The sequence below is a fragment of the Alexandromys fortis genome, unplaced genomic scaffold, assembly GCF_014885135.2.
Source record: "Alexandromys fortis isolate MF-2015 unplaced genomic scaffold, M_Fortis_MF-2015_v1.1 scaffold_1, whole genome shotgun sequence".
NCBI lineage: Eukaryota > Metazoa > Chordata > Mammalia > Rodentia > Cricetidae > Alexandromys > Alexandromys fortis.
The window spans coordinates 15,010,904-15,036,404 of record NW_026067927.1 but is presented as its reverse complement, the minus strand read 5'-3'; the positions used below and the strand labels follow the sequence as shown (position 1 = coordinate 15,036,404).

The 25,501-nt window shown below is 44.5% G+C and overlaps 2 protein-coding genes across 5 annotated transcripts in view; one reads left to right on the top strand and one right to left on the bottom strand.

The window, feature by feature from the left end:
• Positions 1-9,570, top strand: part of Pdpr (pyruvate dehydrogenase phosphatase regulatory subunit) — a 38,383-nt gene extending 28,813 nt beyond the window's left edge. For all 3 annotated transcript variants that reach the window (XM_050143599.1, XM_050143601.1, XM_050143602.1), the window contains 2 exons: positions 1,953-2,135; positions 4,233-9,570. In XM_050143599.1, coding sequence (XP_049999556.1) covers positions 1,953-2,135; positions 4,233-4,637 — 588 coding nt within the window. In that variant the 3' untranslated portion in view covers positions 4,638-9,570. The remainder of the gene's footprint in view (positions 1-1,952; positions 2,136-4,232) is intronic.
• Positions 9,571-13,518: 3,948 nt separating this feature from the next.
• Glg1 (golgi glycoprotein 1) overlaps positions 13,519-25,501 on the bottom strand; it is an 87,865-nt gene continuing 75,882 nt past the window's right edge. For both annotated transcript variants that reach the window (XM_050143596.1, XM_050143595.1), the window contains 6 exons: positions 25,219-25,361; positions 24,946-25,047; positions 24,021-24,128; positions 20,757-20,877; positions 19,947-20,053; positions 13,519-18,167 (listed from right to left, as the gene is read on the bottom strand). In XM_050143596.1, the coding sequence (XP_049999553.1) occupies positions 18,000-18,167; positions 19,947-20,053; positions 20,757-20,877; positions 24,021-24,128; positions 24,946-25,047; positions 25,219-25,361 (749 nt within the window). In that variant the 3' untranslated portion in view covers positions 13,519-17,999. The remainder of the gene's footprint in view (positions 18,168-19,946; positions 20,054-20,756; positions 20,878-24,020; positions 24,129-24,945; positions 25,048-25,218; positions 25,362-25,501) is intronic.

Genomic DNA, 25,501 nt, shown 5'->3' with positions numbered 1-25,501 from the left:
TTTATTTTCAAATGTATGTATATGTACCTAAATTTCTGTGTGTTGCACATGTGTGTGCAGGGACCTGAAGAGGCCAGAAAAGGGTGTGAGATTCCCTGGAAGTGGACTCACAGGTAGTGGTGACCTGAAGTTTTGGAAGCACAAGTGCTTTTAACTGCTGAGCAATCTCCTCATCATTCATACCACTTTTTTTTGTTTGTTTTTTGTTTCATTAAGACAGGGTCTCACAGGGGCTGAAGAGATGGCTCAGAGGTTAAGAGCACTGACTGCTCTTCCAGAGATCTTAAGTTTAATTCCCAGCAACTGCATGGTGGCTCATAACCATCTCTAATGGGATCTGATGTCCTCTTCTGGCATGCAAGTGTACATGTAGAGCACTCATACATAAAATATAAATAAAATTAAAAACAGATAGGGCCTGTCCTGAGCCTCACAATATAGAACAGTCTGGCCTTGAACTTTCAGAGACCTCTTGCTTCCGCCTTCTGAGTGCTGGGATTAAGGACATGTGCTACACTGTCCAGCCACATCACTTTCTGAAAGCTGTCTTCCTACCTGTGTCCTGGGATTTCCTTGTATAGTTTTTATATTCCATCACTCAAGGAAGTAGGTTTCACACAACAAGTCATACTAGGTGTTTCCTTTGGAGTTTTTTAGTCATATCTTTGTCCTTTGACCATGCTACCTCCCCATCTCCCATCCCCCAGGACCAGGTCTGGCTTTGTAGCCCAAACTGGCCTCAAACTCTGTCTTGTATCTATCAACCTGGGCCTGTACCCACCTTATCAGGCTTCCTGTCTTACACTACAACAAACTATTTAATTTAGGCAGTATGTTTGGGGGAGGGACTGTGTCATAGGACATGCTGGAGGTCAAAGTTTTTTTTGATTTTCGAGACAGGGTTTCTCTGTAGCTTTTGGTGCCTGTCCTGGAACTAGCTCTTGTAGACCAGGCTGGCCTCGAACTCACAGAGATCCGCCTGCCTCTGCCTCCCTAGTGCTGGGATTAAAGGCTGCGCCACCACTGCCCCGCTTGGAGGTCAAAGTTGATCATTTATTTATTTGTTTATTTATTTATTTTTTTTGAGACAGGGTTTCTGTGTAACAGTCCTGGCTGTTCTGGAACTCACTTTGTAGACCAAGGTGGCCTCAAACTCACTGAGATCCACCTACCTCTGCCTCCCAAGTACTGGGGTTAAAGGTGTGCGCTGCCACTGCCCGGCAAAGTTGATAAGTTTTTGAGAATCGGTTCTCTCATCACTTTGTGGGATCCAGGGGTCAAACTAACATAGAGGCCCCAATACCCCAGCCACTGAGCCTGATCTTTTGTATCAGGTTAGTTGTTCATTTCCTACCCCGCCACACACACACCTTGGGGCTTATTTCGGTTAACAGTTTGAATATGGTTCACCATTGGAGGATAAGGTGGAAAATTGGGTATTTTGCCTGTATGTATACACAGTGCCAATGGAGTTCTGAAATGGGTATTAGGTCTCCTGGGATTGGAGTTAAAGATGATTGTAAGCTGCCCTGTGAGTGCTGGGAATTGAACCCTGGTCCTCTGTAAGAGCAGCAAATGCTCTTAACTGCTGAACCATCTCTCCAGCCCCTCTAGGTACTTTTTGTACATAATTTTTTTCCAGGTTGTCATTTGATACAATGGTATGAGGTGGTTTTTGCATGTATATTACTCAGAATTGAACCAAGGGCCATGTGTACACTAGGCAAGTAGTCTAACACCAAGCCTGTAACTGTTAGAAAAACTGTCTCCGAACTGAGCTATATGTCTTCAGCAGCTTCAAGGTTTTATTTTTAAAACATGAATGTATTTGTTCAGAATCAGCTGTTAATAATGAAATCTGTTTCCTGCAGCCTGTCCAAGAATCCTCGGGATGCACCACTCCAATTAATCAGAAAGTACACTGGTTGCTAATTTTCCTTCTCTTCATATAGTATGCTCTGCATGTCTACAATGAGGTGATGAGTGTTGGACAGAAGTATGGAATCCGGAATGCTGGGTATTATGCTCTTCGAAGTCTCCGAATTGAGAAGTTTTTTGCCTTCTGGGGACAAGACTTAAACACCCTCACCACTCCCATGGAATGTGGAGGAGAGTCTCGTGTGAAGTTAGAGAAGGTATTATTTTTTCAGATCCCCCTTTTGTGCCTCTCAGCTGAGCAATGTGATTTGTCTAAGAAAATAAGATCAGGAAAGACAGGAAAGTGCTGGCATCAGGTAAATCACAAGGAGGAGAGGAGACACTGTGGGATGCTCATCTTCCTATGGAATACACTTGCTTACACATCTTACTGCCCAGAGTGTAGAGGACACTGGCATAGGTTTTTTCTTAGTTGATTGTGGTCATTCATTAACGTACCACAAGTTAGTCATCTTACAGCCAGCTTTTTTTCTTCAAATATATTTTTAACTTTTAAATTATGTGTATGCATGTGTATCTGTGTGAGGTGTATGCATTTGAGTGCAGTTGCCAAAAGAGAGCACTGGGTCCTCTACAAAAACTACATATTTTTAACTTCTGAGATTTCTCTTCAGCCCTAGGCATTTATTATTATTATTTATTTTTTTTTTAGAAAACTGTAGTTCAAGAGATTATTCTATGAATTCTTTTCCGCCTCTGAACCTCATCCAGTGTCCTGCCCCTTGGCTTCGCAGAAGCCAAGTTTGTGTTCTATAGTGTAAGCATGGCACAAGTTTGCACCTTGCTTTATTCACAGCAATGTATTTAAGCAGTTCCCTGTCAGTATACCTGTAGTTTGTTTTTTCTTTTCTGTAGTCCTGACTGGTCTGGAACTTCCTATGTAGACCAGGCTGTCCTTGAACTCAGAGATCCACCCCAGCCTCTCTACCTCTCAAGTGCTGAGATGTAAGTGTGCGCCATCATGCCCAGCTATAGTATTCCCCTTTGGCCACTGCATATAACTAGATGTAAAAAAGTACATGCAGGGCTGGAGAGATGGCTCAGAGGTTAAGGACACTGACTGCTCTTCCAGAGGTCCTGAGTTCAATTCCCAGCAACCACATGGTGGCTCACAACCATCTGTAATGAGCTCTGGTTCCCTCTTCTGGCCTGCAGGCATACATGGAGGCAGCGCACTGTACTGTATACATAATAAAATCTTAAAAAAAAAATTTCTAAAAAAAAGTACATGCAATTTTTTTTTGTGCCATGAAATGTTAATAACTTATTTAAATGATGTGTATTTTAATTAATAGTAATTATCTCTAAGTTTGTTCACCTGTATATATAAGTATAAACACTGATATATATAGATGCACGGACTGTTTTTTTTTCTTTTTGGTTTTTCGAGACAGGGTTTCTCTGTGGCTTTGGAGCCTGTCCTGGAACTAGCTCTGTAGACCAGGCTGGTCCCGAACTCACAGAGATCCTCCCGAGTGCTGGGATTAAAGGCATGCGCCACCACTGCCCGGCTAGATGCATGGACTTTTAGTTGGAAATACACCAAGGTTACCTCTAACTCAGGATTCTAGGTTTGTGTGATAAGAGCCTTACCTGCTGAGCCATCTTGACATTCCTTTAGCAAGTATTCTTGATTAATTTTTCAGTATTCCTTTCTAATATCTTTTATTTCATGTAGGCTTGTGATTGAAATCTGTAAACAGAGACTGCTCATTCATTTCCTGGCCACCCAGACCTGACACAGAAACTATATTAATTACAACCCTGTTTGGTCAATAGCTTAGGCGTATTACTAGCTAGCTCTTACATCTTAAATGAACCCATTTCTATTAATCTGTGTATTACCATGAGGCTGTGGCCTACTGGTAAGGTTCCAGATTCTTCTCCTTTGGTAGCCACATGGCCTCTGCCTGACTCTGCCTTCTTTCTCCCTACATTAAGTCATTAAGTTTAGTTTTCCCACCTAGCTCTATTCTGCCCTGCCATAGGCCAAAGCAGTTCCTTTATTAACCAGTGGTAATAAAACATATGCACAGCATACAGAGAATCCCACACCAGAGATCCATTCAAAGAAGCGTGCGCTTTTGCTGTTACCAAAGCTCATCTGGTATCTCTGTTGTGGATGCAGATTTTCACAGTGCCTCAGACATCATTTTCCAAAAGCTAGCAGGAGTGAAGGGTATATATTATGTGTGTGCATCTTTCCATTGCACGTACCTGCTGCTCCCCACCTTCACATGCCAAGAACTGTCGTGGAGACTGGTATCTCAGGCTTTCTCCCCTTTTCTTTTTAGGGCATAGATTTCATCGGTCGGGATGCCCTGCTGCAGCAGAAGCAGAATGGGGTGTATAAACGCCTTGCTATGTTCATCTTGGATGATCACGACACAGACATAGACTTGTGGCCTTGGTGGGGAGAACCCATTTACCGGAACGGGAAGTATGCTGGCAAAACCACCAGTAGTGCCTATAGCTACACTCTTGAGCGCCATGTATGCCTGGGTTATGTACACAATTTTTCTGAGGACAATGGGGAAGAACAGGTGGTGACAACGGATTTCATCAACCGAGGAGAATATGAGATCGACATTGCAGGACATCGGTTTCAGGCCAGGGCCAAGCTCTACCCTGTCACCTCCTTTTTCACTCACAAGCGTAGAAAGGATGATGTGGAGCTGAGTGACTTTCATGGGAAGTAATGCCAAGACACTGTCCTTTCCTCCCATTCTCTCACCATGAGGAGCATCATTCTGGGGGCTTTTTCCTTCGTCCCTGTCTTCTTACTGAAGGTATCTTTGTCCCTTTGCTTTTCAGATTGACCTACTTTAAACATTTTCCTTGAAAGCCTTTTTTTGTCCTCCCATTTCCTTTTCATTTGCTGTTACCCCTCCTCACAATCCAGGCTCTTCTCACCCCTCCAGCAGGCCAGTCCCACAGTGGAAGGCAGGAGCCACTTGTGGAGTTAAGGTGACAAACTGATTTTTAGATTCATCTTAAGGCAAGTTGGTATTATTTCTTAGGGCAGAATCCAACTCCCCTGGGCTGGGGTTCTTAGAGTAATCTGCTAATTTTGGTATATTACTGTGTGTCTGCAGTAGCCCTGGGAATAGCTTATATTTTAAGAGGCAGATGATTCTATTCCACTGTGCTGTAGGGTACCACCTGATACCTCTTAACCATCTACCTCACTGATGAGAGGGATTGCATGGACACTGCCTGCTCTGTGGAAGGGACAAGTAGTTAACCTGGTCCCCAGCCCTCCGACTTTTTCTTAGATGTTTAGGCCAGGGCCACCTGTCTGCAATATTATTTCTGCTATTTTGTATGAGGTTGTTTGTTTTTTAGCCGAGTAAACAAGTGTGCCAGTATTTGAAAGGAAAGACAAACAAAACAAAACCCATGTTGCCTTTTGTGTTGCTTTTCCCAGCAGGAGCAGGGTGAACTCCAAGGCTGAGAAGTTGTTGCTTTTCTGTCAGCTACTCATAGGTCAGCTAGCTAGCCTTGATTTTCTTCAGATGGCTTCTAGCCTCACTGTGCCTTGTGTAGTTTGCCTGTGACCTCAACATTCATTCCTATCCCTTTAGAAGAGAGAGGATTGTGTGGGTTGTCTTGGGTGAGGAAGTAAACCATGCTGTTCATACTGCGTTCCAGAGAGCTACCAGAGCCTCAGGCTTCCCACGGCCGGCATGAACAAAGCCACGTACAGATGGCCATTGAGAGCTGTAAGTACAATGCTCTTTTTCCCGGCTCCCCACTCTGGCCCCATAGAACCTCTGGAATGGAAGTGCCTGGAGTACTCACCAAATGTGCACCACATATTTCAAGGGTACTGCTGTTTTCTTTCTGTGATATGGTTTCTCATTGGAGTTCAGGCTGGCCTCAAATTTGCAGTGATATTGCCTGAGTCTCCTGAGTACTAGGATTTCAGGTGTGAGGACAGGATGTCTTCTGAAGGTGAAGCTTGGGTGGCAGGCTGTGCTATATAATAACACCAGCACTTAAGAACCTTTAATTCGACTGTAATTCTCAGTAACTTGGAAACATTGGTTCTGCTAGATTTATATTACTAGAAACCTTTTATTTCATTAGAGCAGCTCAAAAATCTCAAGTGTTTCTTTGTCATTTCTGTGGAATCTGTTATGTAATTACTGGTTCTTTTTATACATTGCTATTTTCTCCAGCTAGGCCACTCTATTTGGCTTCTGAGAAGATTTTAACTGATTTATTAAAGGGCACACGATTAGAATTTGGTGTGAAGGGAAATTGCTATTTTGGAGAAAATGTGTATAACTCCGCTAGAAAGCTGAGCGCAGCAGGCGCAGCAGCGAGCTGTTGAGATCAAGAGCAGCCCTGGCTGACCTGTGAAGATGAAAGTAGAGGTGCACAGCTCCAGGGGCTGTGCTCTGAAATATGCTTGTAAGGCTACACAGAATGAAAGCTGCCTTCAAATTGAATACAGATTTTGAGCAAACTTGCCCTTTTAACTTTTGGAAGTGTTACCACTTAAGTTCCAAATTGGGGCAGGGGGCCTGGGGCAGGGGGCCTTCCAAAACAGTAATAGTTTAAAATTAGGTGTCATCAAGAGTATTTTCAGCATAGACTGATTTCTTCTCTGTACTTCTTAATCTCTCATTACTTAATTAGCTGTCCTTTCTAAGTAGGAAGGAAAGTGCTATATTTAAAATTCTATAGCAACTTTTGGGCTGGAGAGATGGCTCAGAGGTTAAGAGCACTGGCTGCTCTTCCAAAGGTCCTGAGTTCAATTCCCAGCAACCACATGGTGGCTCACAACCATCTATAATGGGATCTACCGCCCTCTTCTGGCCTGTAGGAGTATGTGCAGAAAGAACACTGCATAATCGATCTTTTAAAAATTTATAAACAAAATTATATAGCACCTTTCTTAGTGTTCAGCTAGAAGTCCTGGCTGTTGCTGATATCAACTTTTGAGCTTACAGAAGTGCTCGTCTTGCTAGGAAGGCATGAGATGGCCTGAGAATGGGGCACACAGGGCTGTTTGGAAATGCCTTCTCGGGGGAGGGTCATGGGCCTGTTCCTTCAACTGTGATTAGGCATTGGATTTTGAGTTGCCACTTGTTTACTGTGTACCCCAAAACAAACTTATATTTGGCACTAAATGCATCCTTAGAATTTCTCTTGGCCATTCAAACATAAGTAATTGCAAATCTGACCCCCCCGCCTCCCATTTTGCCCTGATATAAGTGCTTTAAATAGACTGTTCTCCTCTACTAAGCCTGCAGCCTTTCCTGTGCTTGGTGTCATAAGCACCTTAGATTTAACCTGAAACACCCGATCCCCTCCCACAGTGTTGAGAGCATTCTGGGCTCCTCAAGAGTACATAAATACAGGTTGTTAACAGAAATGCTAGTCTAGAGCAGTGGCACTCAACCTGTGAGCTGCAATCCCATTGGGGTCACTAAGACTATCGGAAAACAGACATTTACATTGCAATTCATAACAGTAACAAACTTACATTTATGAAGTGGCAATGAAAATAATTTTATGGTTGGGGGTCACTATGACATGAGGAACTGTATTAAATGTTCACAGCATCGGGAAGGTTGAGAACCACTGGTCTAGAGGCATGATTGAAAATCCAGGAAGAACAATTGCTGTACATCCTAAGTTGTGTGACATTTTGTGACAGTACAGTTTGGGGAGCCGGTTAGCTTAAGGGAATGCAAACACTTCAGCTTTAGATGACAGATTCTCTGGAATAATCTGTTGTCACATCTACTTACCAGAGATGAGGAGTTCCATGTTCTCTTCTTTGATTTATAGCAGCAATTAAATCTCTTTGAACAAGGTAACAAATTATATTGAAAACCTAGGATTGGGAGTTTCCTGTGAGCCTTGAAATATTATGAAGATATTCTTTTCTCTAAGTTGTTCATTACACAAAGCCTGTTTCTCAGTACTTCCATAGCCATCTGAAATACACTCAAGCTTGTAACAGTTCCCTTCCGTGACACAGGTACTGAACTTAAAGAAGGGACAAGGAAGAAGGCGTAATTAGTCTTAATTGTGAGCACGCTCACTGACTTTAGTTCTTCCCAGGGTCCCAGGACACAGGATCATTAACACAGCACTAAACCCTAGCTTCAGTCTGGTCTCTAAGAGCCCATTTCTGTAGCAGTGGAGTGCAGCCCCTTGTTGGGAAGAACACTAGCTCTGGCCTGTCTCTGCTCTATGCCTAATGTGTTCCAGGCTGCTGTGTCCGAGAAAAGTAACTAGATAGGAAAAACTTTAGTATTCTGCCGCTCTGCTTTTGGATCTGGTTGGCAGTGGCAGTATGAATGAACAGATAGCGGAACTGCTAAAGGTTTGCTTTGTTTCACTGGAGACTCACAGCTTTGGTTTTCTGGTTGCTAGCGTCTGAGAAGACCTTCACTGTCCTTGTGAGAATTGTATGCCTTCCAGTGTTGGCACTAGCCCTGGAAGCCTGTCATGAAAGAGCAGTTGCACCACCCCGTTTGCAAGGGTGGGCTACAAATTTCACCCATCTATCTCTTACTTCTTAGCCAAGGTTTATAACATTTAGGGTAGAGAAGAATGACTTGTCATTTTTCATTTTCTGCATCCCAACACCCCCACTTCACAATGTTGATAGATAAGCAGCATAGTATCAACACAGCACAGGTCCATCTCGTCCTTATGTCTGTAGACACAGAGTGAGCATCAGCCAGTGAGTAGGAGAGTGTCTGAGCTATAGCTGTGCCCTGTGTGCATGTCAGAAATGGTAAGCGAGCTGGGGCCTCTTCTCTTTTGGTCTCCTAGGTGCTGATCTGTAAGCCCCCATTTTCATGCAATATGGGTCTTGCTTCTGCAGTTCCCCAACAGTACCAACACTGTTCTTCACAAGAAATGTTTCACACATCTTTTGTCTTTTCTTAGTATGTTAAACTTCAGCATTTTTTCTAAGACTCCTGACCTCTCTAAGCAGTTGTCTACATCTGAATTATATATTTTTCCTCATATTTGATCCACCTGTTTTTATTCTTTGCAGACATCTACCTCCTTGTCTGGTCTGTGAGGGACAGATTACAAGAGGAGGGGGAGTTATCTTTATCATGTTTCAAAAGATCTATGCCAGGATTTCCTTTGCACACTAAGAGCTGAAGCTTGCTTGGAATACTCCTCTCAGCCTAGATCTAGTGCCTTACTCTCCAGTAGTGGACTGGGGTAGGAAGGAAGAATGTTCGGTCTGGGTTCTCATCACCCCATGTCAGCCTCCTTCCTCAGGGTAGTCTGGGTGTGGGGTGGAAAGTGCATAGCTCATCTCACTGAAAGCTTCTCTAAGTTCACACTTAACTCTCCGGTCAGTGCTTAAGACATGAACATCATTGTAATCACCATAAAGTTCTGTACATTTGCATGTAGTGTGGCTCCCTTGGCTCCCTCCTGTCCCTGTGTAGTGTCAGTGTGTGGTCCTGAGGACGCTCTAGATATCGGAGTAAATAAGACCTTTTCCCAAGAGCAGATTCAGCTGACTTTGGACACACAGTGTGGGTAACTGCATTTCATGGCCAGAATTATTTCTGGATGGCTGGATTTGAAATTTTCTTTTCATGTATTAGGTATATAAATGAATAAAAATGTTTTCATTAACTATTGCTGTGTCCATTTGTGAAATGTCCTTTAACTTGGTTACAAAATGGTATTTGCCTGCCTTCTCAAAGGATAACACTGTTCATAAAACCATTTACATCTGTGGTGATAAGGGGTTTAGAACATAACCCACTACCACATACATGTAAGCAAACCCATGTTCATGTAAAAGGGACAGAGGGCACTAGCCAGCTGTAGAGATGCCAATATCAAAATTCTAAAATGATGTAGGTAAAACCTAAATGGGTCCAGGCTTGCAAAATTTCTCTGTAGGGAGTAGGTGACTGAAGTGATGTCTGATGTTGTGGGGACAGAAGTAGATGCGTCACTTGCTGTCCCTCTCCCCTCCCCACTATTGGTTCTCCTTTTTAAGTTCCAGAAACCTTGCATGACTGACGACAAGATTTGTCCTCAGTGGTTTCTCAGAACAACGGTAAACTTGGGTACACACAAGAGGATTGCTTGGAGAGACAGCTCTGAGATTAAGAGCACTTACTATGAAGAGGCCTAACATCAGTGTAGCCATGACAGGCTGCAGACCAACAGTTGAGACTGGGCCTCACCACTGCAATAACTGGGAAAAGCCACCGATTGTACTCTGCAGGGGGCCAATCAGAATTGAGAGAAGTACTACTAGATGCTCCAGAACATTAAGGATAGTTTACCTAACTTGTATATAGGTTATCAATTTCCTTGTAGTAATGCCAGTACCAATCCCTGTTTGACAAGGGTCAAACTTCACTCATCCTGCCTAATCAGGAGTTCAACCCTCATCTGGATCCAGAATTCCCCTCCTGCCCCATCCTTTACTCCTTAAAATCCCGCCTTAGCTGAGCTTAATGCTCTTCCTAATCCAACCTGTGAGAACACGAGAGCTCAATTTAAGCTGACAATAAAGGCTCTTTGCTTTTGCCTATGATTTCAGACTCCTGGTGGGCTCTGGGGGACTCATGATGCAGGCATAACAACTACTCTCTATATATTTCTGTGCATCATGTGTCTGCCTAGTACTTGAAGAGGCCAGAATGAGGGCATCAGATCCCCTGGGACTACAGTTACAAGTAGTTGTGTTTGAGTGCTGGGGACTGAACTGCTGTCCTCTGGAAGGAAGAGCAGCCACTGCTTTCAACCAATGAGCTATCTTTCCAGCCCCCACTTTCTGATCATGGAGAGGTCCCAGCACCCACATGGCCTCTTACAACTCCCTGCAAATCCAGTTTCAAGTAACTTCTGACCTCTGCAGACACCAGGCATGCACAGGGTACACATACATACACGCAGAGAAAATACTCATGCCTTATGCCCACCACCCCTCCCCATCTGTTTTGCTTTTTCAAGACAGGGTTTCTCTATAGCCCTGGCTGCCCTCAAACTCAGAGATCCACCTGCCTCTGCCTCCCGAGTGCTGGGATTAAAGGTATGCACCAGCAATGCCCAACTCTATCTTTTTTTTGTGTGAATGTGGGCATATGAATGCTGTGCGGAGGTTGGAAAACAGCAACAGACCTAAAGCGGCTATGTGAGCATGATAGGTTGGGGTTAGATATATTACCTGAATAGCAATTTCCTCCAAAGTCCCGAGGCTCCGTAAGGGTCAGCATGTTCCAAGCCAGGCAGTGGAGGCTCCTACCTCCCCAAGGATATATTAGCAATAAGGCCACTGAAGAGACACGTCAACCTGTCCAAGTGCCTCTAAGTTGTGTGGTGGGCACACGCCTACATCTTGTTATATAGGAGTTTGAACTTCTCCGGCCCACACCTCCCCTGTGCTGTGCTACTGCATTTGGTTCTGGATCCCTGATTTTTGACATAAATCGAGTGTTCCACCCCTGCCCCATTTATTCCCTTATCCTTTCCCTCCTTAAAGACAGATCTCACCTGACAGTGGTGGCACACTGTTAATTCTCAACACCTGGAAGACAGAGACGGGTAGTGAGGTTAGCCTGGTCCACAGAGTGAGTTCAAGGACAACCAGGGCAACACAGAGACAATCTGTCTTGAAAAAATAGTAGAAAAACAAACAAAAAAGGGTCTCATGCATCCCAGGCTGGGTTCTAGCTCCTTGGATGTAGCCAAGGATGACCCAGAGCTGCAGTTCTTGACCTTCCCAATGCTGTGACCCTTTAACACATACACTTCATGTTGTGGTGGCCCCAACCACTAAATTGTTTTTGTTGCTACTGCATAACATCTTTCTGTTATGAATTGTAATGTAAATATTTTTTGAGAGAGAGGTCTACAGGGACTAAAGGAGCCTTGACCCACAGGTTGTGAACCTCTGATCTAGGCCTTTGGTTCCTGCTGCCTGTACCTCCTGAGAGCTGGGATTGCAGGTGTGTGACACTTGCTGTATGCACTGCTGGGAACCAACATCAGCGCTCCAACCATTTAAATCACATATTCAGACACAGCCCCTCTGTGTGTCCTTTTAGGTTTGTCTTAGCATTGTCCAGGTTGGTCTTAACAATGGGCTGAAGCCAGCTTCCTATCTCAGCCTCTGGAGGAGCTGGGACTACTATATTTCTATTACTTAAAACATTATTTTTGGGGCTGGAGAGATAGCTCAGTGGTTAAGAACACGTCTTTCCTGCCCTTCCCAAAGACACATGTTTGATGCTAGCATGCACATCCACATGACCTCTAACAACTATGTATAACTCTGGTTCTAGAGGGTGTGGTACCCTTTTCTGGCTTTGATAGGCACTGCTTGTCTGTGGTGCAGAAGCATGCAAGCAGGCAAAAACAGTCACACACAGAGAAGTATTATATTTAAAAACTATTCTTATTTTATGTATAAGTATTTTTGTCAGGGGCTGGAGAGATGGCTCAGAGGTTAAGAACATTGCCTGCTCTTCCAGAGGTCCTGAGTTCAATTCCCAGCAACCACATGGTGGCTCACAACCATCTGTAATGAGGTCTGGTGCCCTCTTCTGGCCTGCAGACATACACACAGACAGAATATTGTATGCATAATAAATAAATATAAAAAAAATAAGCATTTTGTCTGCATGTATGCCTGTGTACTGCGTACATGCCTGGTGCCCACAAAAGTCAGAAGAGAACATTGGATCCCGTGGACTGGAGTTATAGCTGGTTATAAGCTGCCATGTGGGTGCTGGGCATCTAGCTCAGATCCTTTGCTCTTAAGCAATGAGCCATTTCTCTAGCCTCAAATATTAAAAACAAACTGTAGAACAATGGTGTAGGTGTGCACATGTGGAGGTCAGAGGACAAGTTCTGAGTTTGTTTTCTCCTGCTGTGTGGGTCCCAGGGATTGAACTCTAATGATGAGGCCTGGAGGTAGGCCGTCTTACTCAAACATCTTGCCAGCCCAAACTTCTTTTTTTTTTTCGAGACAGGTGGCTTTGGAGCCTGTCCTGGAACTAGCTCTGTAGACCAGGCTGGTCTCGAACTCAGAGATCCGCATGCCTCTGCCTTAAAATTTTTTTAATAAACTTTTTACCTGAATTTATGTATGCATGTGTACCATATGTGTGGTACCCAAGGAGGTCAGATGTTGACTTCTCTGGAACTGAGCTAGAGATGGTTGTGAGCTGCCATGTGGGTGCTGGGGGTTGAACCCACGTTCTGGAAGAATAGCCAGTGTTCTTAACTCCCAGCCCCCCTATTATTATTACTATTTTTAAAATATTTATTTATTATGTATACACTGTTCTTCCTGCAGGCCAGAAGAGAGCACCAGATCTCATTAGGGATGGTTGTAAGCCACCATGTCTCTCTACGAGGCTCTGGTTCTTAGGGAACTAACTATGTAGACCAGGCTAGCCTTGAATTCACAGGTCTTCCCCCCAAATCCTGCAGTCTTACTTTTCTGGGCCCCAACAAGCCAGGATCCAAGAACGACCTCGGCAAGGCCTGTGTGCCTGAGTCTGCAGCAGTAGATCAGGAGCTGGAGATTCTTCCCGGTCACTACAGACAAGATTCAACAAGTACAAACCTGCAAACTCTTTATTAAATTCTCCCATTTCATCTGTACAGAAAAAAAATGCACATTATGTTCAGAATCTCAGTAACATCTTGAAATTACACAGCATGAACATGTAAAAACAAGGAACTGCGGGGGTTTTATACATAGAAAGGAAATCCATTTACAAAAGAGGCTTGTTAATTGTACTTTTTGTTCAAAAATAAAAATAAAAACAAAAAACAAAAATGAAAAGCAAAAACAGGTTAGAGGCCCGAGATCCGGCACAGCTCTCACCGTGTATTCTGCCTTCCTGCAAGGACTGACCTGTGTGCTGGCAGTAAAGCCCACTGCCACCAGGAAGCCCCTGCCACCCCCTGCGCTGCCACCAGGAAGCCCGCTGCCACCAGGAAGCCCGCTGTCACCTACTGTGCTGCTAGGTGATCTGGGACCTGTTCTAGCCAAGGACTCCATGCTCTGAGGTTCTCATGTCAGTTTTGGGTTGGGAAAGGGTGAAACATGAGCTAGAGGCATGGTCAGCCCATCTCCTCTCCTAGGAAACTCTTCACCGTCCACTGCCTGGTGCTCAGTGCTCAAGTAGGGGTAAAGATGTCACAGAAGAACCCTGTCAGGATCCCGTCACCGCCTGCCTGTGCGGACAGCTGTATCTTTGTGTTTTAGGTGACAAACAGCCTGAGCCCCCCCCCCACACACCAGAAGTCAGAAGTCTCAATGTTTGCTCACTTTCAGGTTTAATCTTGGTTTGCAACTCTCTGTTGTCTGAGAAATGGGTAGCAAGAAGGGAAATTTGACATTAAACTTGATTACCTTAACAGGTGAAATTGGAGAGGCCAGGGAAAAGTGTGGCTGGACAGATGACAAATCAAAGCTCCATGGAGGGAAGGGGAGCCAGAAAAGCAGGTACAGCCCTTTGAGAACCAAAACCAAGTAGGGCAGAGAAACCCAAGAGGGTATTCTGAGCTTTGCATTTCCAAATTCACAAGAAGCTGAAACACAAACTTCCAAGAGGCATGTAATTCAAAAAGCCACCACTTAAGTTGGGCGGTGGTGACGCACGCCTTTAATCCCAGAACTCAGGAGGCAGAGGCACCAGCCTGGTCTACAAGAGTGAGTTCCAGGACAGGATCCAAAGCTACAGAAACCTTGTCTTAAAGAGCCACCACTTTCTCTAAGTTCTGCAGGGGCCAGACTGGGCTGGACTTCTGCACAGTTATCATCCTTCTGAGATACTGAGCCTGGGGCAAGTAGAGAAAATTTGTTTTTGTTTTGGGACAGGGGAAAGAAAGGGAAGGGGAGGTACCTTTTCAGAAGACCCTGACACCAGCCAGGAGAGCCCAGAAATGGCCCAAAGCCTCTAAGGGGGCATGGAGAGCTCTGGAACTCACACTGATCCATGAGTGAATGCTCTCTCAGTAAGGCTGAGGGCACTGATCTCACAACCCTGACCTAGCGTGTCCTCTGTCAGTGGACTTCAGGAGACAGGAAGACATAATGTTGGATAGTAACTGTCTGTCGCTTCATCTGGGACAGTGGACTGACTCTTCCTCATACATTCTGACCCCAGGCTGGCCTGGATACTCTTATCTAAGAGCAGGAGATGGCAGTCATGGTACCTGTAATGGGCTCTGTTACTGCCTGACCACTAAATGCCACCACTTCATCAGTGGCCCTGGAGTGCCCTGACCTACGGGCACACTGGCTCAGCATGCTGACTTGACTCACAGAACCAGGACTGGAAATGGTAGCCAGATGCTCTCTGGGAATGGAAAGACTTTCCCAGGGTCAGACTTCTGACAGCAGCAATAGCAGTCAAGGCCAGGGATGCACCCTGCTAAATAAATGTCTTTGTCCTGAGGTTCCTTCACTGGGAAAGCCCATCAGAGAGGAGGAGTTAGTTTGGTTCTGGACTCACGGTCCACAGAGGCCCTGGCCAGGGCTCTGGTTCTCTGAAGCAGTGGAGTGCTAACAGTCCCCAAGTCACGGGCTTGAGCAGGCAAACTAGACCACAGTGACCTGGCTGCTGAAGCCTTGGTCCAAACTCCCTGGCTCAGACTTTGGCTCCCCCCTTGGGGTCAGGGCTCTTGACCAGCTAATTTAAACCATGACTGACTTATGAGCAGGGGCTTGAGTGCCTAGAGCCCACTCTCCTATGCCCACAACTACAGAATGGACAACACTGGGCCCTGTACACATAAGACTAGAAAAACCTGCTCAAGACCAGGCCTACCGCAAGAGCCAGCAGTAAGAGCTACTCCAAGGAAGATGAACACTTCCTTGTACTAAGCAATTCAAGACACTAATAGCTATCTTTTCTATTCTGACCATTTTTAATCACATTTATTTTTCTTTTCTGAGACAGGGTTTCCCTGGCTGTTCTGGGACTCACTCACAAGACCAGGCTGGCCTTGAACTCAAACTCCTGCCTCTGCTTCCCGAGTGCTGGGATTAAAGGCGTGCACTACCGCTGCCCGGCTAAAGACAAACATTTTAAGAACCTAAACTCATCCAACCTCCCAATCTATAGGCAATGAGGATTCCTGTCAGTGCAGAAACAGAAACACCACGACATGCTAGAAGCAGGCCCCAGCCCTAGCCTACTGGAGAACATCAATGTGACCCTGCATCACAAGGGCATCAGGGCTGCTTTCAACAATGTTTGCATTGGGTATCAGCCCAGTGTGACACTGAGACTCTTGGGGAGGGAGGAGCTTTAAGCCAGTGAGCAGGGATTTTAAGTCTCATCAAACTTAAGAATCCCAAGACAGCTGCTGAGAATCAGGAGACTCTTAAAGCAGCACTGAGGGGACCAGGTAGCTCAGCAAGCAGCTCCCTTGTGACTTCTATAACCCTAAGCAGGGACAGACAGCTGGCCTGGAACTCACTGCCACGAGAAAAGGCAGCGGAAAAGAAAACCACAGTATTCAAATGCGTGTCAATCGGGTCAGACCAGGAGTGATTTGGAGCAGCTGATCTGTAACTGCCACAGCTTGCACTGAACGCACCTTAGGGAAGGCGGCACTCGGGTGTGGCAGCACTTGTAGGTCTAAATGGGAGCCAGGAGCAGACAGGGCACCGCCAAGGGGCCTGGGTCAAGTGGACAGTTTTAGGCACATGATTTATAATACTTTGTGGACATCTAACAGGTTAATAAAATATATATTATATAAATATATCTCCTACTGTACATGCCACCCTCTGGACAGCCACTGTGACACCATGGCCCAACTCAAAGGTGAATGCAATGCCTGGGTTCCTCCCTCTTAGGCCCTAACCCTGTCATTTCCACACTGGAGAAATGAGGAAAAATGGCTGGGAACCTTGCTCCTGTAAAGCTCAGATTATTGAAAGTTGACCAATCACCAAAATATAACGTTCAGCCAGTGACTACTAGAGTGAGTACAAACAGCAAATGAGTGAAAGAAAAAGAAAGGAAGGAAAAACAAACGGAGACAATCCTCCATGTTTTAATGCCATCACCACTGTCCACCCCTTTCAGATAGAGGCACAAAAGAGCCTGTCTGGGAAGTCTGCCTGGCTTCACTGCCAGCCACAGGTTTGAGACCATGCTCAGTCTTTAGAAGCCACCGTTTCGGGCCTGTACTGTAGCCCAAAGGATGAAGTGAAGTGTGTCTACCACCTGTCCCTCCTTACACGGCCCTCTCATCCCCATCTCGGAAGTCCCACACCCCAACCAGTAAGGACTTCCTGTTGAGGTAGAGAACTTCAAGGGCAACCCCAGACTCAAGTACAGGCCTTCATGCAGATCAGGGACATCCTGCTGCACAGACTTCTGCTCCCTCCCTAGTCCACTGGCCTTGCCTCTGCACTGAAGTGGGGAGACCACAGGAATGCCTGTTCCTATGGGGCAGGAGATGGAAGGCATCACACTGCAGCAGAGGCAAACAGGACCCAGAGCAGGCTGCTTAGTCTCCCCTCTACTTGGTGACGTCCCCTGCTGTGATGTGGCTCAAAGTTGCTTCTAGGAGAGGAACCAGACATTTCAATGCTATGCACACCTCCTCTGAGGCCTGTTGTCACCTGCTGTATTTCCATGACGGAAATAGCCCTACTGCTCGAGTCAAGACTGAAGGAGATGGGCTAATATATACACACTTTTTCCTTTCTTTACATTTTTTTTGTCTTTTTTTGTTTTGTTTTTAAAAAACTCTGAGTTGCAGGTCAGGTGAGTCGGTTCTGGAAGTACTGGCAGTCTGTTGGTGTGACAGAATTGTCTACAGGCAGGTAAACCCTTCCCCAACAAAGGCTACCACCAAAGCAGCCAGCTGCCAATGCTGCAACGGCAGCTGGGAGGAGGAGGACACCGCGGATGTGGCCAAGTCTGGATGGGAAGATGCAGTGGGCACCTGATGCTGCTCTACTGTGGGTGTTGGTGCCACCTCGTAGAGGACGAAGTGAGAGGGTGCACTATACAGGAGGCTGTACAAACTGGGCCCTGGGCAGGTAGTTCCTTGGTGGCCAGGCAGCTCTACCTGTCCTTGAGCTCTCGTGTCACGCGCTTCGTGATCCGCCCACACATCAGGCCGATGAGGAACAATATGCAGATGCTCCCACTGATCACAGATAGAATGTAGTTCTTTGAGGGAGATGTCATCACTTGCATGGCAAGATCAGAGAAACCATCTGCTGGGGCCACCTGGAAGGAGACAGCAGATTATATTTTACTTAGCCCCCGAATTCCTAATTTAATATATAAAATATATAAACTAAATATTTTTAATTAATTTGTTTTGTTTTTTTGAAACGGCATCACTCTACGTAGCCCCCACTATCACTGAACTCAGAGATCCATCTGCCTGCCTTCCAAGTGCTGGGATTAAAGGCGTGTGCTATTTATTATACCTAGCTTTTCTTTTTTTTATTATTACTATTCTTATTTAGAGCGTGTGTGTGTGTGTAAGATGTGAACATGTGGATGCACACTTGCCATGATGCACACGTGGCACTCAAAAGAGGGCTACTCTGAGAAGGTACACTCCTCCTACCTTTAAAGAGGTACCAGGGATTGAACTCAGGTCTTTAGGGTCCCACGGCAGGCCTTCTCCCCTACTGAGCCACCTTGTGCACTCTAATTCAGATCTTTTAGCTCAAGGGGGAGAGGAAAGAAAACCAACACAACTATAACACTTTTTCTGGATCACAAAACTAAAAGTGTCCCCTGCCCAAACTGAGATATAGAGAGACAAAGAGGTGCCATCACCTTCACGTGCTGCTAAAGCGCTCACAGCCCCTCGTGCTGCGGGCACGATGCCAGCCTGTGTGGAGTCTCTGCCTGCTCTTACTGCTCACACCAGCCCAGCAGGCATCTCGTTACTCCGACATTACAACGAAGACTGCAGGCTGGGGTCCTTGTGACACTCAGAAGGCTACAGATATATTTATGCTCTTCACTGTGTTTGAGACCTTTTTAAAAAGCAAAGTGAAAAGCTGAGACCATGCGTTATGTTTTTCTTTTCAATTTTTTGTTTTGTTTTCCAGACAAAGTTTCTGTATGTAGCTTTAGAGCCTGTCCTGGAACTCACACTGTAGACCAGGCTGGCCTGGAACTCACAGGGATCCACCTGCCTCTGCCTCCCACATGCTGGGATTAAAGGTGTGTGCCATCATTGCCCAGCTTTCTTTTAATTTTTATTGTTGCTAGAGGATGGTTCAGGCTGGCCTCACACTTGTGATATGCTTGCCTTAACATCCAAACACTGGGATTACAGGCATGCACCATGTTATAAGTGTAATCATTGCACTGTAAGTACTTGTTCACATCAGGAACACTATGTAATCACGACTCAGAAAATCAGGACCAAAAGGTTCCCTAAGTACATCATCCTGGAATCCAGCTCCTATGTTCATGACATATATTTAAGAACAGAGCAGGAGGTGTAAGATTAACAGAATTTTCTAGCACACAATAAGCAGTAAGTCTCTCTACGTCACAGCCACACTTGAGCAGCTGAAAGGAGAGGGAAACAGTAGGGGAAGATGACTCAGTGTTGGCTGTTCTACCTAACTGGGGTCCACAAGTGATAACCTTTCAGTGCTGAACTGCGGGAAACTGAGTACCAAGAGTACTGGTCTGACAGAGCTTTGCAGACCCAGCTAGGCTGCAGCAAGGGAGATGGTAGCTCTGGATTTAGGAACAATCATGTTTTAGAGACTTAATATTGTTTTTCTAGTCAGGGTTTGTGTAGTACTGATTATTCTGGAACTCGGCTCTATAGACCAGGCTGGCCTTGAACTCAAGAGATCTGCCCACCTCTGCCTCCTGAGTGCTGGGATTGATTAAAGGTATGCGCTGCTGCCTGGCCTCATTTTTTGATTCTATCTACTGTTAGATTTCTATCAAAGGTTAGACAGTGATGCACACCACAAAGACGTAAATGGCAGAAGAGCTGCCATGTTGGGCTTTCTTGCTCTGTACCTTGGCGGCATAACTCCACATTTCAATTCGGTCATTGAGGCGCTTTTTGCACTCTGGCTGTAACCTCACCCGCTTATCTTCCAAGGCCTCCATTAGGCAGGACATCTCTGTGGAAGCAAATGTAAGAAGTTTGCAACTGTATAGAAACAATTCTGTAATTTCAGGGAGAAGATTCCCAAGCACCTCAGAACTCAGCTCATCAGGACCAATAAAGTCAAATTCTTTCTGGGAACCCTGCTCAAGATCCCACTGGTAAGGAGTGTGACTTCCAGTGTCAGCTGCCCACAACCTCTTCACACCTCTTATTTTCACTGGGTGTTCCTGGTTTCAGATACCAAGAAGCTGCCACTGTCCCACTATAGACCCAGGATGCTCAGTGCAGGAAAGAGGACATGGTTGTGACTTAACTTTTTTTTTTTTTGAGACAGGGTCTCTCCGTGTAGCCCTGACTGTCTAGGAAATCTCTATATAGACTAGTCTGGCCTTGAACTCAGAGATCTGCCTGTCTCTGGTTCCCAAGTACTAGGATTAAAGGTGTACACCGCTATGCTTAGCTGTAACTAAATTTTTGATTCCCTAATACATAACTCGTTTTTCTTTTCACTAAATCTTTGACTCTGGCTATTTCAAACCTGCAAAATTAGTCCCAAATTCATTGCCACCAAGGCCTAGCTTACCATCTAGCAGACATCTAGGAGAGGCTGTCTGTGGTTGGGCTACAGACACAGTCAGAGTAGCTGTAGGTTACTCAAAGGCAGCGTTCCAGTACAAAGGAGTTCAGACAGGGACAGAGCAATAAATATTACTTACGACGCCCTCGGCCAGGGGTGATGGCTGCACAGTGGTGTTTAATGTCCAAGGCACATGCTGTGTGAAGAACTGGGTCCACAAAAATGTCTGCTTTGCTCTCCTTCAGCATGTTCAACACTTCCTGAAAGGGAAGTTCATTGTGGAAAGAGCTGTGCAGAGGAAACGTATCCAGTCTGCTGGCTACTCTACAGAACATGCAAACAGACAGGCCAAAGGGGGGAGATAACTACAAAGTACCCTGGCACAGGTGGGTGGTATGTGGCCATGTATGCACAGAAGGCAGACTTCTGGAACCCAGTTTAACTTGCTAACTACTCTGAGGAATACAGTAGGAGCTAAAGAAAGCTAAGAACAGTATGTACAAGATTGGATGATCAGGCAGGAGTTCTTGGCATCTGGTATGCTACCTTATTTTAAAATACCTACATGTTGGTATTTTTATTATATAATACTCTGTTACTTAAGGAAAAATAAACAATGTGAAATTCAAAAATCAGACTGATGATTAAGAACTTTTACAGCCTATTAGTCTAACTTTCAAATGCCACTTCTCAATCAAGAGGCTAGAGAAACAGCTCAGTGGTAAGAGCACTTGCTGCTCTTCCAGAGGACCTGAGTTGGGTTCCAGCAGCCAATGCCTCTGGCTTCCTGCATACCCACATGCAGACAACACATAATTAAAAAAAAATTAATTTCTGAACCAAATAAAGGTATGTTTTGTTTATAAAATGTTCTACTTTAGATATATATGTCCTTAAAAAAAGATTTATCTTCATTAACTTTATGTGCATGTGTATGGGTATGTGTACATGACACGGTTATCTGTGGAGGCCAGAGGGCACAGGGTCCCCTGAAGCTGGACTTCCAGGTGGTTGTGAGCTGCCTGAGACAGCTGCTGGGGAAAGGACTGCAGGAAGGAAAGCAAGTGCTCCTAACCACTCGACCATTTCCTCAGCCCCATTTCTGTCCTTTTGAATTATCTGAGTTTAAAGATGTTCTGAGCAAGAGGGATATAAACACAGTACAACTAAATTCAATTCCACAGGTATTTTATTTATGCACAGTGCAATTACAGGAAGCAAAGACAGACCACAAATGTTTATCTCTTCTGTTATGTGAGTGATGGAATTAAAGGTGTGAGCCACCATGCCCAGCTGAATTTTTTTTCCAGCTGAATTTTTTTTATAAATCTTTTTTTTATTATGTATACAATAATACATTTATTATATAATAATTTATTTATTATGTATACAATATTCTGTCTGTGAGCATGTCTGCAGACCAGAAGAGGGCACCAGACCTCTTTACAGATGGTTGTGAGCCACCATGTGGTTGCCGGGAATTGAANTATATATATATATAGAAAATCTAACTAACATGACTACAAACTTGACTATTATTGATGATTATCCATTAACAACCTATATTTCCTAATTATACATATACATTTTTAAATAAACTACACAATCACAATACTTTAATAAAGATCAGAAATACATATACATATAACAAAATTGACCTTAAAATCCATACCAATGCAAATTATTCATACCTATATCAATGTTCCTATCCCCCTCCCACTCCCCTCTACTCTATTGCCCCCTATTTACCAATGACATCCCATCTATTTCCTTTTCCCAGGGAGATCCATATGTCCCTCTTAGGATCCTCCTTGTTACATAGCTTTTCTGGGCCTGAGGTCTGTAGCCTGGTTATCCTTTGTTTTACATTTAATACCCATTTATGAATGAATACATACTATGTTTGTCTTTCTGGGTCTGGGTTACCTCACTCAGAATGATTTTTTTCTAATTCCATTTAACTGCAAATTTCATGGTGTCACTGCTTTTATTCCACTGAGTAATACTCAATTCTGTAGCTATATCACACTTTTTATCCATTTTCAGTTGTGGGGTATTGGTTTTTTCCAGGTTCTGACTATTATGAATAATGGTTCTATGAACATAGTTGAGCAAGTATCTTTGTGGTATGAATATGGTTAACATCCTTTGAGTATATGCCCAAGAGCAATATCACTGGGTCTTGAGGTAGATTGATTCCCAATTTTCTGTTTTTTCCTACCATTCTGATTTCCTAAGTGGCTGTACAAGTTTGCATCCCCACCAGGAATAAAGGAGTATTCCCCTAAATCCACATTCTCTCCAACATATCCGGTCATTAGCACTTTCAATCTTGGCCATTCTTAGAGGTGTAATATAGTAAAGTGTTTCAGAGTTGCTTTGATTTGCATTTTCCTGATAACTAAGGATGTTGAACACTTTTAAAAGTGTATATTGACCATTCAAGACTCTTCTGTTGAGAAATCTCTGTTGAAATCTGTACCCCATTGTTAATGGAATTTTTTGGTATTTTGATATCTAGCTCCTTGAGTTCTTTATTTTGGTTGTCAGTCCTTTGCATATGAGGGGTGGTGACATCTTTTCCCATTCTGTAAGATGCCATGTTTCTTATTGACAAAATTATTTTGTCTTCTGCCTTACAGAAGTTTTTCAGTTTCAGAAGGTCCCATTTACTAATTCTCAATCTCAGTGTCTGTGCTACTGGGTTTATATTCAGGAAGTGGTCTTCTGTGCCAATGCATTCAAGGTTGCTTCCTATTTATACTTCTATCAGGTTCATGCTTAGGTCTTTAATCCACTTGGACTTGAGTTTTTGCATGGGGATAGCTATGAATCTATTTGCATTTCTCTATATGTCAAAATTAATTATGATTTGTTGAAGATGCTTTTTTTCCATTGTATATTTGGCTTCTTTGCAAAAATCAGGCATTCATAGGGGTGTGGATTTATGTCAGGGTCTTGAAGTCAATTCCATTGATCCACATGACTATTTTATGCCAATATCAAGCTGCATTTATTTATTTATTTTGATTTTTTTTGAGACAAGGTTTCTCTGTAGCTTTTTTGGTTCCTGTCCTGGAACTAGCTCTTGTAGACCAGGCTGGCCTCAAACTCACAGAGATCCACCTGCCTCTGCCTCCCAAGTGCTGGAATTAAAGGCGTGCGCCACCACCACCCGGCAAAAATAAAAATCTTTAAAAAAAAAAATCAGGGGAAAAAAGTATTCAAATATAAAATATAAGCCTTCTAAACTAGCATTCTATGCTGTTACCTCTTTTCAAAACGTAATATGGTCCTTGACCATTCATTAATCGATGGTTCTCTTCCGATAAATAATAGAAGGGAATCAAAAGGAAAAAGAGAAAAGAAGGCAGGAGATAGGCAAGGATGAGGGCGTGCCTACCTTCTTACACAGCTCTGTCTTGATCTTGAGCAGGTTAACCTTGAGGCATTCCTCTACTTGGCCTGTTTGCTCCTGGGCTGCTGCTTCTTCAGCACACAGGTTGGCAATCTGCTCAGGAGACAAGAAAACAGGGCCACCCTACTGAGAACAACTGGCTTCCAGAGAAGATCAACCCTGCCCAATCAGCCCAGAATACTTGGTGCTTGTTGCTGACTCTGAATAGGTCTACTTCTCAGGGACAGGTGAGAATCAGTGTGGATTCTCCCAGCCGTGTCCAGGGTTCTGGAGCAGCTTCCTAGTGGAGTGTGCACTCCTTGCATCTGCACTCAGCGACAGATGCCAAGCTCTGATCTCTTTCACAGTTCAGAGGCTGTCACTTCGGAAAGAGGCAATTGTTCCGGGACTTGTCAGGAAAGGAGGCTACTCCACAGGAGGAAAATACTAAAAACAAACCCTTAACACCTGGCTCAGGTTTACAACTTGGCACGCACTGCATGTGACATGCTCCCTCAGACTTCCCAAACATCATCTCCAGAGAGGAGAGTAAACACTTCTTTGCACAGTTTTAGGAGTCTATGCAGGGCTCCTCAAGTGGCCTTTTCTAGCCAGGAAGACCAATAATTTCCAAGGACAGGCACTTAGTCATCAGGAGAGCACTTCTACTTTTCTGGTAAGTCTTGAGGGGCTATAAGGGAGGACCTCACTACGTGTAGAAGTAATAAAATACTCATATTTAACAGACAAATGTGGACACAGTACTGTAGAGTAGCAAACTAATGCCAAGTCCAGCTCAGTGTTACACAGAAACTGCAAGTCTTACCCAGAAGACGGGCCTGTAAGGAATCACAGTCAGGAAGAAAGTACAGAAAAAGAATTTTCTCCAGTCACCTCTTCCAAGAAGCCCTCCCTTGCACACATGGCTTACCTCATCTGAGCAGTGCAGCTGGAGCTGAGGGTCCAGACGGTAATCTAGAGCAGACTCCTGGATGATGATGCGGATCTGGTCCTCACAGTCTGAAGACAGGCGCTGGAGGTGACAAAGGGAGAACTCATTAGCACCCGAGAGCATCAGTTTTTATATGAGCTCTCACAACCCAGCTTAGAGGAAGGCAAAAAAGGCCTTAGGACAAGAGGAAAATGCCGGTGATGGGCCATGGAGAAAATGCTCATCTCCAGCTGTAGAGAGCCCAGTCAGTACCTGGTCAGCGTATCTCAGCTTGAGGCATGAGATGACTTGACCTTCCAGCTCCGAATCATCCTTTGCCTTGGTCAGGATACCATGACAGAATTTAGGAATGTCAGCTTTGCAGGCTTTTCTTAGCACGGGGTTTAAGCGGTAATCTAGAGTAAAAATTTATCAGTATATGGTAAAATGGTTCACCTATGAATTTTCACAAATTTTTGGAAATTCACCTTTCAAAGGGGGGCATATTATATCAATAGTCTGACATTTCATTTGTATTTTAATAAATATCAGAGAG